Source organism: Balaenoptera ricei, chromosome 9, assembly GCF_028023285.1.
Source record: "Balaenoptera ricei isolate mBalRic1 chromosome 9, mBalRic1.hap2, whole genome shotgun sequence".
Classification (NCBI taxonomy): domain Eukaryota; kingdom Metazoa; phylum Chordata; class Mammalia; order Artiodactyla; family Balaenopteridae; genus Balaenoptera; species Balaenoptera ricei.
Window position 1 is genome coordinate 73,097,606 of NC_082647.1, and position 17,771 is coordinate 73,115,376.

The 17,771-nt window shown below is 41.3% G+C and overlaps 1 protein-coding gene across 1 annotated transcript; it reads right to left on the reverse strand.

The window, feature by feature from the left end:
• Nucleotides 1–859: 859 nt before the first annotated feature.
• Nucleotides 860–3,015, reverse strand: TWIST1 (twist family bHLH transcription factor 1). Its single transcript, XM_059932841.1, has 2 exons — nucleotides 1,974–3,015; nucleotides 860–1,443 (listed from the first exon to the last, which is right to left on the reverse strand). The coding sequence occupies exon 1, from the start codon at nucleotides 2,628–2,630 to the stop codon at nucleotides 2,016–2,018; it is 615 nt and encodes a 204-aa protein (XP_059788824.1). The 5' UTR covers nucleotides 2,631–3,015; the 3' UTR covers nucleotides 860–1,443; nucleotides 1,974–2,015.
• Between the last annotated feature and the right edge of the window lie 14,756 nt (nucleotides 3,016–17,771).

Below are 17,771 nucleotides of genomic sequence, written 5' to 3' on the forward strand. Positions count from 1 at the left end.
TTGGATATTTGCTTATGAACTGACCAGAAAATGAATAGCTATAGCATTTAAAACTGTAACTGTTCCAATAGTTACCAAAGATACTGAAAGTTCAGGTTCTTTATTGTGTTCTACTCCACAGCTGTATGTACTTTACATATAAAGAAGGAGCATGCTTCCCAAATGGACAACATCAACATGGGAAAATATTCTTAACTTTGGCTTGTCTTCTTAGCAAACTTGACATTAAATGTCATTCTCATTCATGAAAGAAGAGTTAAGCGAATTACTTTATAAATGGAATTCTGTCATGCCAAATTAAACTTTATCTTCTATACATTTGTATTCATTTATATGTGTATAGAGAGGTAATTTTGATAACACTTTATGCATCCCTTCACTGAAATAAACCTGTTATTTAAAAATCCTCATAGAGTAGAAATCATGACAAAAACAAAGAGAAAATAGTGCTGAGTTCGTAGTGCTTATTTGCATTTAACTGTTTTACAGCTGCCTTCTCAAAATATAAGCAAGAGAGGTGAATAACTATTAAGTTTTTGCTGTCTGGGGACCTGATAAGAGATGAAGGGGAGATGCTAAGTCCACTGAACACCCAACAGGAATAATGATAAAGCTGTCTTTCTAAATAACATGCCTGTACCTGTCAGTAACTAGTTTTGAGTTTTTCACTGCTTTGTTTATATTAGTGCTCCCTCAACCCTCCTGGGTATCTCCAGAGTTAAACAAGCAGGTTTTTACCTCCAACTTAATCCTTTAAAAATATAGACCAAACTTTAAGGTTCTGACAATTTTCAACCATATTTATTTATTGCAGAAAAATAATATACAAAGATATTTACAAAACAATCATAAAAATATGAATGCATTTAGACACCGGATCTATTTGCATTTTACCATGGGTCATCAATAAATAAATAGAATGTTGTTTTTGTATTTTAAGTTTTTTTTTTTCCCTCAGAGGAAGAATGAAAAAAGGAATTAACTGACTGTGATTTTGCAAGTCAGTTTGATCCCAGTATTTTTATTTCTAAAGGTGTTCTTAAAATTCCTCTGATTGTTACCATTTTAAAATGGAGAAAGTCCATAATGATGCCTTTCCTTTCAGTGGCTGATTGGCACGACCTCTTGAGAATGCATGCATGAAAAAATAAAAATAAAAACATTCTTCGTCAAAAAAAAAAAAAAAAGGAACACAAACAAACTGTTCAGACTTCTATCAGAATGTAGAGGTGTGAGGATGGTGCCGCTGCCCGTCCGGGAATCACTGTCCACGGGCCTGTCTCGCTTTCTCTTTTAAAAGTGCGCCCCACGCCCTGTTTCTTTGAATTTGGATTCTGCTCTTTTAATTTCCAAGAAAACCTTTGGCATATATATTTATTTTTAATTATCCAGCTCCAGAGTCTCTAGACTGTCCATTTTCTCCTTCTCTGGAAGCAATGACATCTGCAAAAACCCAGAGGGGGGAAAGTTGGTTATTGTTTAGGTCTCTGTGGCTGTTTTCTAAGACTAGTGAGCACTGTTCTTATCACCACCACGGAGAAATTACGCTGAACAACCTGGAAGGATTTCAGCCCAAGGGCAAGAGGAAGTGGGTGGGCGGAAAGGAGGAGGAGGTGGAATTTGGAAACATTTGTTTTAAGGAGAACGAAAACTTAAAGCCAAAAGAAAGGGAGGCGCTGGCAAGACTGGCCTTATCCATGACCCTCGACTCTTTCTCAGTCTTCCTCCTGTCTGTCACGCGCACTCACGCACACGCACACCCCTCACAAGGGCGCATCCCTCTCTCCCTAGCGGGGACTAAGCTGCCTTCCAGGGACGCTCGGGAGATGAGGTGGCGGTGCCAGGTGGGGTGGGAAGGCTGAGAGGGGAGTAGGAGACGGGGAGGAAGGCGAGGCGGACAGGGAGCCGCGGCCCGGCCGTCAGTCGGTCTGCCACCTGAGCGGCGAAGGGGCGCAGAGGCGCCGGGTCCTTACCTAGGTCTCCGGCCCTGCCGAGGGGGTGGGGAGCTCCGCCTGCTAGTGGGACGCGGACATGGACCAGGCCCCCTCCATCCTCCAGACCGAGAAGGCGTAACTGAGCCGCTCGTGGGCTACATAGCTGCAGCTTGCCATCTTGGAGTCCAGCTCGTCGCTCTGTAGGACCTGGTAGAGGAAGTCGATATACCTGGCCGCCAACTTGAGGGTCTGGATCTTGCTCAGCTTGTCCGAAGGCAGCGTGGGGATGATCTTCCGCAGCGCGGCGAAAGCCTCGTTCAGCGACTGCGTGCGCTGGCGCTCCCGCACGTTGGCCATGACCCGCTGCGTCTGCAGCTCCTCGTAGGACTGCGGACTCCCGCCGCCGCTGCTGCTGCCGCCGCCGCCCCCGCCGCCGGCGCCCCCGCCGCCGCCGCAGCCCGCAGACTTCTTGCCGCGCTTGCCTTGGGCTGGGCTGCCAGGCTCCTCGCCGCCTCCGACGCCCCCGCCCGCGGCCCCACCGGGCCCCGCGCCGCCCCCAGCGCTGCGCCGGCTGCTGCGCCGCTTGCGCCCCCCGCGCTTGCCGCTCGGCGGCTGCTGCCGGTCCGGCTCCTCCTCGCTGTTGCTCAGGCTGTCGTCGGCCGGCGAGACTGGCGAGCTGGACACGTCCTGCATCATCTCTCGGGCGGCAACGCGCGGCCTCGCAGGCCCGGGGCAGAAGGGCGGCCCGGGGAAGAGGAGGAGAGCCTGGCGCCTCAGCCCGCCAGCTTCCCTCGCGCGCGGCGCCGGCCCGGGCGGTGCGGACCGCGGAGGAGGGAGCGGGAGGAGGGACAGGGAGGATCTCCGCGGGGAGGGCGCGCGGGGGAGGCGGGGAGGGAGGCGGGAGGGGGAGGGGACGGTGTGGATGGCCCCGAGGTCCAAAAAGAAGGCGCCCAACGGCCGCACGCACACCCGGCTCGGCCTCCTGGAAACGCTGCTGGTGCCGGCGAGCCCGCGAGGTGTCTGGGAGTTGGGCGAAAGTTGCAGACTTGGAGGCTCTTATACCTCCGTGCAGGCGGAAAGTTTGGGGGCAGCAGTGTCATTGGCCTGACGTGGGGAGGAGGGACTTTTCGAAGTTTTATAGGAAAGTTTCCGCTTTCCAGCCCCCCTTCTCCGTCCCCACCCCCGTTCCTCGGGGTCTAACAATTCGTCCTCCCAAACCATTCAAAAACGACCTGGCCCAGGCGGCCGGCCCCTCTGCCCGCCTCCTTGCTGCCCTCCCCCTTCCCTCCCCGCCACCCTCTTCCCGCGGGCGCGGGGCGATTTCCTTCCGCGCCGGAGCAAACGGGCCGCGCCCCCGCACCCGAGCGCAGCCCGGGGAAGCGGCCGGAGGGTACCATTCCCGCCGCCTTGTCGGCCCCTCCCGGAGTGGCTGTGACAGCAGCGGCGGCAACAGCTTCTACGCAGTGGGTGAAGTCTCATCTCGCCTCAGTACCCTCTAGGTCCGTGGCGCGATTTGGGACGGCTGGGGCGGGGGGGACTGGCAAGAATACCGGCAACGGCGGAGCCCACCCGATGGTCAGGTAGACGGGCCCCTCGAGTCCCAAGGGCCAAACCACCGTGGCTGGTCCTGAGGTCGTGGGCGTTTCTGAAGACGTGGCCGCGCAGGGGACTGCAGAACTGCGCCCCGGCCTATTCTCTCACCCTTCCTGGAGAAGCATCTGGGCCTTTCTGTTCCCTCCACAGTGTCTCAATCTGACGTTTCCCAACACCCAAAGGACTACACCTCCGACGGTGCTAGAAAGAGGCAGACGTTCATTCTCCCGCGGAAGGCAGTCCTGTCCTTGGAGAAGGCAGCAGGGCCGGAGTGGGGCAACGCGGGGTCTTCGCCGCGGCCCTCATTGCCTGTGCTGCTAGCCCAAGGTGGAGTCCCTGTGGCCGTTTGATCCCCACCCCACTCCCAGATAAGGCCCTGCATTGTGACCTCTAAAGGTCGGCTCTGAGAGAGTGAGATGGGGGCTCAACATTGCCTGGACACGCGGGGCTGATGGTTGCGAGAGCCCCCTTCCCCACCCCACTCCCCTCTCCTAGGAGGTCCAGTGAGCCTGTTCCGCGCGCCCCAAACGCATTCCAATCGTTTGGACACTGACATTTTAAGCGTTTCTATCTAATAAGTCACAATGAAGAGCCCCGAAGAGGGTGTTAATGCAGATTCTGTCAAGTCGGAAGCAAGAAAAGTTGGTGAGCTGGAAAGGAAGGGACGCTGCCGTGGAAGAGAACCCCATCTTTGCAGTGCTAGATTTTTTTTTTTTTTTTTTCCTTTTTGGAACGAGCTGGCAGAGAATAACCGTTTCATGTTCATTCTTTAAGTTGCAAAGCAAACCAGAGGTGAAACGCAGTAGTTTTCGGGGCAGATTTGGGGGTGCGGAAGTTGCGTGCCCTGTGCTCGGGTACCCTGCTCAGGCCGAGGTCTGCTCACGCTCTCCACGGTTTGGACTCTAAGCCGGGAATTAACTCAGCTAAGCTTCCCTTTCTGGGCCCGACCGAGGGTCGAGGCCCACGGTGTCCGGAGGAGGAGGCGGGAGCTCAGGCGACGCGCGGGCAGGCCACGTGGCTGTGCCCCACTGAGGCTCGCAGCTTCGGTCCCGGCCCCGGAAACCCGGGGTCTGGAGCGCCTGGGGCCGGTTGAAGGGCTCAGCCTTCCAGGGGAAGTGAGAGCAAGCAGAATCCCTTCCGCGGGGGGCGAACAAGGCTAAGCTTTCATGGAAGGGGCGACCTGCAGGGTTTGTCTATCACTATTCTTAGAAATATTTATAGACAATGACCACAGCGTCCCAACTTGCCTGCTTTTTGAGTCGCTGCTATATTTTAAAATGAATGCCTGTCTGAAAATCAGATTCTACTTGACCTCCACTTAATCGTTTACAGTCAGGTCTTCTTAAAGCGCCCTCTGATAATTCACTCCTGTGATTGCATCTTCTGCCTATAGGATTTGATCTCTTGGAAGCAGTTAGAGAATAGGCAGAAATCATTTTTTATCTTTTGTAAATCTGAATCGCAGAGTATTCCACAATTCTTATTTGAACGTCGCTGCAGGATTCTTGAAAATTTTCAACCTTTACCTATGTCTGTGAGTTTTATTTTTTTTAAAGATCAATCTCAAATCTTAATTTTGTTTTGTTTTTTTCCCCTTCAGCTGAATACTCAGAAATAAAGAGATCAAATAATTGGACTCTTTCCGTTGTGGCTATGGGTAAGCAAGACAGGAAAGTGTGGGCAAAGTGTAAAGGAAACCTTACCTGCCCAAGGGGAATTGGAGTTGGGGGCGGGGGTACGAGGATGGAAATCGGGACGGAGACGCTGGAGGAGAAACCGAGTCCACGACAGCGCAGCAGCCATTAGTTAGCCCGACTTGCAAAGTCATCAATCTCTAAGACTAGTTCTGTTTAAAGTGAGCCCAGCCCTTCTCTGGGCACTCAACTTCTAGGGGATAAAGAGCTCCCGGCCACTGAATACAGGGATCCCCGGGAGTGAGGCGACGCTATGGATGCAAGAATGCTTAAAACAGGGTTTAAAATGAATGAACTAAGCAGAACTACCCCGGGCACGGACTCTTCTTGATGGAGTCACAATGAATGACTTTAGTTCTGAGGAAAAAAATTTGTCTTGTACTCTTCGAAAGACTGGAAAATGAGGATGAGGGGTTTTGAGTATTTAAAAGTTAGTATTGAAGCAGAAGGTTGAAGCTTGCCAAATGAATTACCTCTCAAAACATGAGGCTTGATGCTCCCTACTTTGCAAACGTCAACATTTCCTGGCCTGATTGTCCCATCTGTATTCTACCTAACATTTTATGTAACAAATTTCTTATCCACACTTGCTGGGCTAAGAATAAAGGCAAACTCTCTTTTTAATGTGCTGAAGAGCCAAGTATAATTCTTGATATTTTGTATATGCAATGATAATGGTACCTTCCACAATATTTGGTTTAACATGAAAGCTTACTTAGTTCTAAAATCCTAATTTCAGCCTCTTTAAAAGGGGTCTTAGGAATTTTCCTTTGGGGCTAAACTCAGCCTGACTTAAAGGACATCAGTGGAAGACTACCTTCTTTGGGAATACTGGATTCATTGGAATTAAATCATTTCATCTACTTCTGAAATAAATGCCCTAAAAAATTAACTGAAAACAAAACAGTTTTTCTTTTGCACTTGGATAATTCAAAATGAGCTTTGTTTTCAAACTGCAAACTTGGCATGTTCACAGTCCTTCCTGAGGAATGTGTGCTGTGTTAAAATATGAAAAAAAGAATACTGTTAGAAATAACAGAGTTAGGAATCTCATACTCAGCATATGCAAAAAGTATGTATATATCTGTATTCCTACAGTATGAATAGGCACTGGCATTCTCCTAGCAACATTTATAAATACTTTTAGAGAAGGAAAAGAAACACATACACTATAGAATGTTAGCAAGCTGGTACATTTTGGAGTTGGGATTTGCACAAAAGGCGAGCACTTGAATCTGTTCCTACTGTTTCTCCTCAGTTTTTGGATGACTTACCACCTGTTTGTTGGCTTAGAGTTCTGCGAAATAATTTCTCTGGATTGCATGAATGAAGCACAGGAACATTCACACAGAAGGGGGCGCAGATTGGAAAAGGCTGCGTTTGAGTGCATCTCAGTTGAGATTGTACATGTTAGATTTCATCTTGTTTTGAACACTTCACAGGGATTGCTTAGTTTGATATTTAAATGAGAGAATTTTATCAAAGTGGAATATAAAATTTTTATCAGCACGAGTGACTTGCATAACTCTATGTGAAAGCAGATTCTTTTTCAGTGACACAGGTAGCTTTAAGGATGTTTGTACACCTTGCCCTAAAGAGGTCATTCTCTTTCTCTTTTAATGACAGTTTAATTCATGAATTTAACTGATTCTACCTTTCTCTTTCTGAATTTCTTTAAGAATAGGGATCTAAAATTATGAAATTTGAAGCTTTCAATCCAGAAATAAAATGAAAAGTATAAAGCACAAGAAATTGAGTTGCCAAGAGCACCTCAAATGAGCAAATCGAATTTGCAAATAAATATTAATCTTTAAAGTATCTGGCATTCTGCAGTAAAAATTAGGATGGGATCAGGGGACATAATATGCCAAACTTGTAGGGAGAGAAGAATCAGAGTGTGGAAAAGTATAGAGTCTTCAAGAGTCTCCCCCCAACCCCTTTTATTACCTTATTGGGTATGCATGCTAGAAAGTTTGTGTCCCAGCTTTGCTGCCACTTAACCTTGTTGAAATATGCTCTCACTTATTTCAAAGTTACCGGAATGACTGAAGAAATAATGTAAGAAATACACAGTTATTCATAGAGGCTTTTTATCATGGCCACAATTTTCCTACATAGTAATCATTTTTTCTCTTCTTTTTAATCATCTGATGATCAAGCAATTTAAATATAAGTTGAATGATTTACATTCTGTGTTTTTCCAGCTAAAGTTCCCTTTCTGATTACTCACAGCTTTCATCTCTCTTCACTTCAAGGGATTTCCTTTTTTCACAAGTGGCTTTTCCTGAAGCCTTAAATCCTATTTCCATTGTTTGGATTGATTCTTCCTGCAAAAACATGTTGTTTTTGCCAGTGACCACAAGAGGACACAATTTCCCAGAGAACTTTGTTGAAAAAGACACAGAAGAGGAAAGCTAACAAAATAGCAAAAATACTACACAATCAATGAATGTCATTTGGGGAATGTCTATTTGATTTATGTTACTTTTATTAATTTTTAAAAACATAAAAATGAGTTAGCATTCAGGCTTTAGATTTTTTGGAAGACTTTATCTTTTTTCTTTATTGTAGAGCATACATGAAAAGCATACATTTAAGAAAATACCATTTTAACAGAAAATATTTATTTTACATTAGCAAATTTTTTTACGAAACAGTATTTTGTTCAAAGGAAAAAAATTCTTTTTATATTAGCAAATTCTGTACAAAACTCTCAGTGACCTGGAATTCTACTTTTTAAATTTTAGAGCCATGTTTGACAATGAAAAACAATTTAAAAAATATACTGCTATTCCAAAATGACTTTGAAAGTTTGAGTTTTCTGCCTGGGCACTTGGGATGTCTTTACATGAAAAATTACATGGAAATCATTTTATGGTCTGTCAATTATATAAGAACTAAAATTATTTTTCCAAGATATGGCAAAATAGGATATTTTTAAGGTATTGACTCTTAACACTTCCCCAGAATTATGATATACAATGTTTGATTTAAGATCACCTTCCTCTTTCTTACTACTTTTTCTCAAAAAAAGTTTTCAGAGTATTTGATTACTTTATAAATTAAGGTAAATTAAAATAAATTATGTTTTGATATTTATCTGGAAGAATTTTATAGTTCTGGTGGAGTGTCATGACAACCAGGCTGGGAAATCCCTGCTTCAGTTAGAACTCAATGCTTTTGCTTTGCATTTGTGTCTCTTTGAAGATACATTTCTAATCACATTCTCTGAGACCCTGCTGGAGGGACTGAGGAATGGACCAAAAGACCTAGAAGAAGAAGAAAAATCAAGAGAGAAGGAACAGAGTAAAAATAAGGAGATCAAGAGAGAAAGAGCAGAGTGTGGAGAGAGGTGAAAGAGGTAGCTGGACCAAGTGAGGAAGACTAATAGGGAAAAAGAGAGAATGAGGCTTAGAAGGTAGGGGGAATAAAAGTCTTAAATGACAAGAGATAATGAACTTAGTGGGAAATAGAAAAGCACTGGGATTATTTGCCTCAGTTTCTGCTCAAAGAGACCATTGCAAGTCGTTGCCTGTCCCTTGGTATAGGCATTTAGTTTTATTTATTTTTTTATACAGCAGGTTCTTATTAGTTATCTATTTTATACATATTAGTGTATATATGTCAATCTCAATCTCCCAATTCATCCCACCACCACCCCCACCACCGGCCTTCCCCCATTGGTGTCCATACGTTTGTTCTCTACAATTGTGTCTCTATTTCTGCCTTGCAAACCAGTTCATCTGTAACATTTTTCTAGATTCCACATATATGTTAATATACGATATTTGTTTTTCTCTTTTTGACTTACTTCACTCTGTATGACAGTCTCTATGTCCATCCACGTCTCTACAAATGACCAATTTCATTCCTTTTTATGGCTGAGTAATATTCCATTGTATAAATATACCACATCTTCTTTATCCATTTGTCTGTCGATGGGCATTTAGGTTGCTTCCATGACCTGGCTATCATAAATAGTGCTGCAATGAACATTGGAGTGCATGCGTCTTTTTGAATTATGCTTTACTCTGGGTATATGCCCAGTAGTGGGATTGCTGGGTCATATGGTAATTCTATTTTTAGTTTTTTAAGGAACTTCCATACTGTTCTCCATAGGGGCTGTATCAATTTACATTCCCACCAACAATTCAAGAGGGTTCCCTTTTCTCCACATCCTCCCCAGCATTTGTTGTTTGTAGATTTTCTGATGATGCCCATTCTAACTGGTGTGAGGTGATACCTCATTGTAGTTTTGATTTGCATTTCTCTAATAATTAGTGATGTTGAGCAGCTTTTCACGTGCTTCTTGCCCATCTGTATGTCTTCTTTGGAGAAATGTCTATTTAGGTCTTCTGCCCATTTTTGGATCGGGTTGTTTGTTTTTTTTAATATTAAGCTGCATGAGCTGTTTATATATTTTGGAGATTAATCCTTTGTCCGTTGATTCATTTGCAAATATTTTCTCCCATTCTGAGGGTTGTCTTTTCGTCTTGTTTGTAGTTTCCTTTGCTTTGCAGAAGATTTTAAGTTTCATTAGGTCCCATTTGTTTATTTTTGTTTTTATTTCCATTTCTCTAGCAGGTAGATCAAAAAAGATCTTGCTGGGATTTATGTCAAAGAGTGTTCTTCCTATGTTTTCCTCTAAGAGTTTTATAGTGTCCGGTCTTACATTTAGGTCTCTAATCCATTTTGAGTTTATTTTTGTGTATGGTGTTAGGAAGTGTTCTAATCTCATTCTTTTACATGTAGCTGTCCAGTTTTCCCAGCACCACTTATTGAAGAGACTGTCTTTTCTCTATTGTATATCCTTGCCTCCTTTGTCATAGATTAGTTGACCATAGGTGCGTGGGTTTATCTCTGGGCTTTCTATCCTGTTCCATTGATCTGTATCTCTGTTTTTGTGCCAGTACCATATTGTCTTGATTACTGTAGCTTTGTAGTATAGTCTGAAGTCAGGGAGCCTGATTCCTCCCGCTCCATTTTTTCCCCTCAAGATTGCTTTGGCTATTCGGGGTCTTTTGTGTCTACATACAAATTTTAAGATTTTTTGTTCTAGTTCTGTAAAAAATGCCATTGGTAATTTGATAGGGATTGCAATGAATCTGTAGTTTGCTTTGGGTAGTATAGTCATTTTCACAATATTGATTCCTCCAATCCAAGAACATGGTATATCTCTCCATCTGTTTGTGTCATCTTTGATTTCTTTCAACAGTGTCTTACAGTTTTCTGAGTACAGGTCTTTTACCTCCTTAGGTAGGTTTATTCCTAGGTATTTTATTCTTTTTGCGGCAACGGTGAATGGGATTTTTTCCTCAATTTCTCTTTCTGAACTTTTGTTATTAGTGTATAGGAATGCAAGAGATTTCTGTGCATTAATTTTTTATCCTGAAACTTTACCAAATTCATTGATTAGCTCTAGTAGTTTTCTTTAGGATTATCTATGTATAGTATCATGTCATCTGCAAACAGTGACAGTTTTACTTCTTCTTTTCCAATTTGTATTTCTTTTATTTCTTTTTCTTCTCTGAGTGCCATGGCTAGGACTTGCAGAACTATGTTGAATAATAGTGGCGAGAGTGGACATCCTTGTCTTGTTCCTGATCTTAGAGGAAATGCTTTCAGTTTTTCACCATTGAGAATGATGTTTGCTGTGGCTTTGTCATATATGGCCTTTTTTATGTTGAGGTAGGTTCCATCTATGCCCACTTTCAGGGGAGTTTTTATCGTAAATGGGTGTTGAATTTTGTCAAAAGCTTTTTCTGCACCTACTGAGATGATCAGATGTTTTTTCTTATTCAGTTTGTTAATATGGTGTATCATATTGATTGATTTGCATATATTGAAGAATCCTTGCATCCTTGGGATAAATCCCCCTTGATCATTGTGTATGATCTTTTTAATGTGTTGTTGGATTCTGTTTGCTAGTATTCTGCTGACGATTTTTGCATCTATATTCATCAGTGACACTGGTCTGTACTTTTCTCTTTTGTAGTATCTTTGTCTGGTTTTGGTATCAGGGTGATGGTAGCCTCATAGAATGAGTTTGGGAGTGTTCCTTCCTCTGCAATTTTTCGGAAGAGTTTGACAAATATGGGTGTTAGCTCTTCTCTAAATGTTTGATAGAATTCACCTGTGAAGCCATCTGGTCCTGGACTTTTGTTTGTTGGAAGATTTTTAATCACAGTTTCAATTTCATTACTTGTGATTGGTCTGTTCATATTTTCTATTTCTTCCTGGTTCAGTCTTGGAAGGTTATACCTTTCTAAAAATTTGTCCATTTCTTCCAGGTTGTCCATTTTATTGGCACAGAGTTGCTTGTAATAGTCTCTTAGGATGCTTTGTATTTCTGCGGTGCTCATTGTAACTTTTCCTTTTTCATTTCTAATTTTATTGATTTGAGTCTTCTCCCTCTTTTTCTGCTTGAGTCTGGCTAAAGGTTTATCAATTTTGTTTATCTTCTCAAAGAACCAGCTTTTAGTTTTATTGATCTTTGCTATTGTTTTCTTTGTTTCTATTTCATTTATTTCTGCTCTGATCTTTATGATTTCTTTCCTTCTACTAACTTTGGTTTTTGTTTGTTCTTCTTTCTTTAGTTTCTTTAGGTGTAAGGTTAGATTGTTTATTTGAGATTTTTCTTGTTTCTTGAGGTAGGATTATATTGCTATACACTTCCCTCTTAGAACTGCTTTTGCTGCATCCCATAGGTTTTGGATCATCATGTTTTCATTGTCATTTGTCTCTAGGTATTTTTTGATTTCCTCTTTGTTTTCTTCAGTGATCTCTTGGTTATTTAGTAACGTATTGTTTAGCCTCCATGTGTTTGTGTTTTTTACGTTTTTTTCCCCCTGTAATATATTTCTAATCTCATAGCGTGGTGGTTGGAAAAGATGCTTGATATGATTTCAGTTTTCTTAAATTTACTGAGGCTTGATTTGTGACCCAAGATGTGATCTATCCTGGAGAATGTTCCATGTGTTCTTGAGAAGAAAGTGTAATCTGCTGTTTTCAGATGGGATGTTCTATAAATATCTATTAAATCTATTTGCTCTATTGTGTCATTTAAAGCTTTTGTTTCCTTATTAATTTTCTGTCTGGATGATCTGTCCATTGGTGTAAGTGAGGTGTTAAAGTCCCCCACTCTTATTGTATTACTGTCGATTTCCTCTTTTATAGCTGTTAGCATTTGCCCTAGGTATTGAGGTGCTCCTATGTTGGGTGCATATATATTTATAATTGTTACCTCTTCTTCTTGGACAGATCCCTTCATCAATATGTAGTGTCCTTCCTTGTCTCTTGTAACATTCTTTACTTTAAAGTCTATTTTATCTGATATGAGTATTGCTACTCCAGCTTTCTTTTGATTTCCAGTTGCATGGAATATCTTTTTCCATCCCCTCACTTTCAGTCTGGATGTGTCCCTAGGTCTGAAGTGGGTCTCTTGTGGACAGCATATATATAGGTCTTGTTTTTGTATCCATTCAGTGAGCCTGTGTCTTTTGGTTGGAGCATTTAATCCATACACATTTAAGGTAATTATCGATATGTATGTTCCTATGACCATTTTCTTAATTGTTTTGGGTTTGTTTGTGTAGGTCCTTTTCTTCTCTTGTGTTTCCCACTTAGAGAAGTTCCTTTAGCATTTGTTGTAGAGCTGTTTTGGTGGTGCTGAATTCTCTTAGATTTTGCTTGTCTGTAAAGCTTTTGGTTTCTCCATCGAATCTGAATGAGATCCTTGCCGGCTAGAGTAATCTTGGTTGTAGGTTCTTCCCTTTCATCACTTTAAATATGTTATGCCACTCCCTTCTGGCTTGTAGAGTTTCTGCTGAGAAATCAGCTGTTAACCTTTTGGGAGTTCCCTTGTATGTTATTTGTCATTTTTCCCTTGTTGCTTTCAATAATTTTTCTTTGTCTTTAATTTTTGTCAGTTTGATTACTATGTGTCTCAGTGTGTTTCTCCTTGGGTTTATCCTGTCTGGGACTCTCTGTGCTTCCTGGACTTGGGTGGCTATTTCCTTTCCCATGTTAGGGAAGTTTTCGACTATAATCTCTTCAAATATTTTCTTGGGTCCTTTCTCTCTCTCTTCTCCCTCTGGAACCCCTATAATGCAAATGTTGGTGCGTTTAATGTTGTCCAAGGGGTCTCTTAGGCTGTTTTCATTTCTTTTCATTCTTTTTTCTTTATTCTGTTCCACGGCAGTGATTTACACTATTCTGTCTTCCAGGTCACTTATCCGTTCTTCTGCCTCAGTTATTCTGCTATTGATTCCTTCTAGTGTATTTTTCATTTCAGTTATTGTATTGTTCATCTCTGTTTGTTTGTTCTTTAATTCTCCTAGGTCTTTGTTAAATATTTTGTGCATCTTCTCGATCTTTGCCTCCATTCTTTGTCTGAGGTCCTGAATCATCTTCATTATCATTATTCTGAGTTCTTTTTCTGGAAAGTTGCCTGTCTCCACTTCATTTAGTTGTTTTTCTGGGGTTTTATCTTCTTCCTTCATCTGGTACATAGTCTTCTGCCTCTTCATTTTGTCTATCTTTCTGTGAGTGTGGTTTTCGTTCCACAGGCTGCAGGATTGTAGTTCTTCTTGCTTCTCCTGTCTGCCCTCTGGTATATGAGGCTATCTAAGAGGCTTGTGCAAGCTTCCTATTGGGAGGGACTGGTGGTGGGTAGAGCTGGGTGTAGCTCTGTATAGGCATTTAGTTTTAAAAATCCCTGTCATTTTCACCCCAATCATAACAAAATGTAAGGAACAAGGTGGAGGGCCAGGAAACTTTTAATTAACATTGGTCTTAATCTAATAGTTATTTAGTATCACAGTAAAGATAGTAACATATTGTGATCACTGGATCTCAGGATGGCAGCAGGAAGATATTTGGGGGAATACTGATGCTGTTATTCCATGAAAAATGCTATGAACCATATTGGATTTCAGAAATCTTATGTGGTTGCTAAGGCTCCTAGCTCATTATTTATTTTCCATTTGACTTCCACGATGAATATCAAACTGGGTGTTTTTCCCTGTAATTATCCAGGATCAATGCCTTTGCCCTTCCCACCTCAGATACCTCAGGGAAAGATATAGCAGTAAGTGATGAGTCTTATTTTCACTCACCACTACTCAAGACCTTGAGAAATTGTAAGGTTCTGGTTCTGCCTAATGATCCATTTGGGAGACCTGAATTCTGGTTTCAACTGGCCCTAATTACTTGCAACACATTTATTCTTTTGTAATTTAACCAAAATGCATCAAAGTCTCTAATTATTTTAGGTGCTGTGAATTAGAAGATTTAGTCTCTAACATCAAGCATGTCACATTCTAATGAGAAATAAAACAGGACCATATTGGATGTCACCAAACGGAGCCTATTTAAGACCTCATAGATATGGGTGCCTCATGAATATGGGGTTCCCTGAGAGCTTCATACTTACATAGTCTTTCTGTCCCTTCCTACTTACTTTAGTGATGTCTAATAAGTCTCTCAGGTTATTTATTTTGATACTTAATATTATCAATTCTCCTTGTTGCTCTTATTGTGTTTAGCAGAATTGGGTATTCATAAGTAATGCAGCAAGCATAAATTGCAGTTTTCCTGAAATGCATTTTATCTCAGCTTTCGTCTTGAAGGATGACTACGGATGAACCAGGAGAGTAGAAAGGGTAGGAGGAAAGAGAGACACTGGGAGGGGCATGGGCAAAGCATGGAGGCATGAACATGCATGGCCTTTTCAGGGACCTGTAAAGAGTTTTGTATGGTTGGAGGTAGAATGGGTGTGGAAGCAGCCAGAAATGATACAAAGTTTAGCTCACAGTAACACTGTGTGCTCTGCTAACGAATTTGGATGTTATTCTAAATGCAACCAAAACTGAAGAATGTTCAGCAGGGTAAGGACATGATCAGATGTGTATTTTAGATGTGTATTTTGGTCTGTGGACAGGCAGTGCAGGGAATGTGATTAGATTTAGGAAGTGCTTGCATAAACCTACCATGTACACAATGTAAATAACATTATTTTACTTATGAGAACTTACACCATTGTAGTATCTATGGGGATATGGACAGGATAATATAAAGCTGAGAGAAAATGACTGGATTTAGGGAGATTTGGAGGCATCAGTTTCCTCATCTGTAAAATTAAGTAATTGGTTGATAATTTGAAAAAGTTGAAACATGTAGAAAGGATTTTAGAAATTATCTAGTCTGACTAGTCAGTTTTATAGATGAAGAAGTTTTCTCTATGACTGCTTATAACTCTAAATATCTGGAACCTGAAAGCATTTTCCAAAGTGTTGAGAATGAGTGTCCTTCTAGTTCTGGAAACCACTTGTGGCCAGTTGTGGTCCTAAACTGTTGTGCCAAAAATGAGTAAAAGAGGTGGTGAAGTGGTTCGGGGGTTATAAGGGGCTGCCTCCAAACACCACCTTCTACTTCCCATAGTCATGCTTTAAATCGATTGCTGGTTACTCATTAAGTTGGGGCCTGGCATTGTCCTCTCCAGGCTCCTCTTTTAGATGGCAAAGTCCCCAAAGTGAGGTAACACATTAGGTCACTAACACTTTCGAGTGAATGATATTGTATGATGTTTTTCTCAAGAAGGGAGTGGCTCAGGGTAGCAGAAGGACAGTGGGACATATTAAAGAGGACGGACTGAAAGGCAGGGGAAATTGTGAAAAAAGGCAAGTTGTGGTAATAGGGCCTTTGCGATTTTTCCAAGTGTAGGCCTTGGACTGACACCATGGGCTTGTCCGAGCATTCCATGCCTATTATTCAGTGTGGCTGAAGCTATCCAGTTCTGTCTTTCGGATTCAACTCTAGATAGATGGAGCACAATGAGATAATGAGGAAACCAGAGCCCAATGGCCTTGACTCATCATCTCAATTTCTGTTAAGGTCTTAGAACCTTGAAATGTGTCTATCAAAGGTCTTAGGGCCTTGAACTCTTCTATTTCACTATCAGATATGTGTTAAGAGCAAACAATAATCCATGATCTATTTGTTTTAACTACATATAATTGGCCTATTTAGATGTAGTTGTGTTCAAGAGTAGAAACATTTCCAGGGAATATGAAGTATATGTAGTGACTGAGAAAACAAAAATATCCAGTAATGGTCATAAGCACCCTTAATGGCAATTTTAATTTCACAGACTAGTGTTTGGACTGAGGAGAAACAACTGTTAAAAATATACTAAAGAGAAAAACAAAGATGTTAATACTGAAGATATCAGCAGGCTTGGACTATCTGAAGAGCAAATTAATTCTATTTATTTTCTAACTGGATCTTTCTCCAAAATAGGCTACAGTCTGATATAATTATTAGGAAAAATAAACTGTACTTCTAGGTTTATGTAACATTTATTCACTATATTTTCATTATATTGATTCTTATATGAAAATTATTTTCATTATAGTGATTCAGATATTTTACAGAAATTCATTAAAATATTTTACAGTACCTTGTTTAACACATTTTAAATGGGAGAGAGAGAATTTCATGGCAAATTTTGGTAAAACAGAATGACTACTGGATTTTATATGTGAATACATCAATGACAGAAGCTGAAATCACATGTATGCTTTAGCTTTTGTCATTTCTGTGAGTTAATAGGTATGGCAGAGGATCATATTATTAGAAATAATGGAGTAAGTTCATCGAATGAAAGCAGAATAAAAATAGGAATCTAGGTAATTTCCCTAGATTAAATTAAATTAGTTGATGATTTTACTTTAATTTAATATTATAAAATTCTTAAAACATAACAATTGCAGAACTGGAGAAATGGCTTCAATCACTTGAATAAAATCACAGACTACTAGGGCTAAAAGAAGTTTTATAAATCCAGAGCACTTCTTCCTTTTCTGGCAAGATAGAGTGGCCAAAGAGAACAGTGTAGTGAGTGATGGCCCAGATTCTGGAGCCAGTCAGCCTAGGCTCAAATATGGCTCAACTTCTCACCACCTGTATACTTTAGATATGTTACTTACCCCTCTTCGTTTCCCGTGAAAGGGAGATGCACATCATTAGGTTGTTGTGATGATAAAATAAAGCCATCACTCCTAACAATTTTAAATGGTGCCTGGCACTTGATATGTGTTTTATATTATTATTTTAAATGAGGACTAAGTTATGCAGTACCTTGTAGACTGAGATGAAGCATTTGCACTCAATTCTAAGTACAAAAGGAATGGTTTAAAGGGTAAATGAAGAAATGAATTGATGATCCAGTTCTGTTTGAACAGCAACTGTTCCTTTATTCTGGTCTCACTCCTAAAGACTCAAAGTTCAGGGTAGGGACACTAATTGGAGGAGGTTCAATAATTTATCTATTCACCAGCTGCCAAGAAATGCTACGAGGAGGTGTATGACCCCTTCAGTTTCAGTATTGGGTGGCATCTTGCCTGAGCTAGAGACTCTCATATTCAATTCTCCACTTGATGCTACAATGTGGGTTTCTCACAGACATCTTAAACTGATTCGTCACTCTCAAATAACTTATTCCTTACACCCCTGCAAATTGGTACATTTCAGTAATTTATCTAATTGTTTA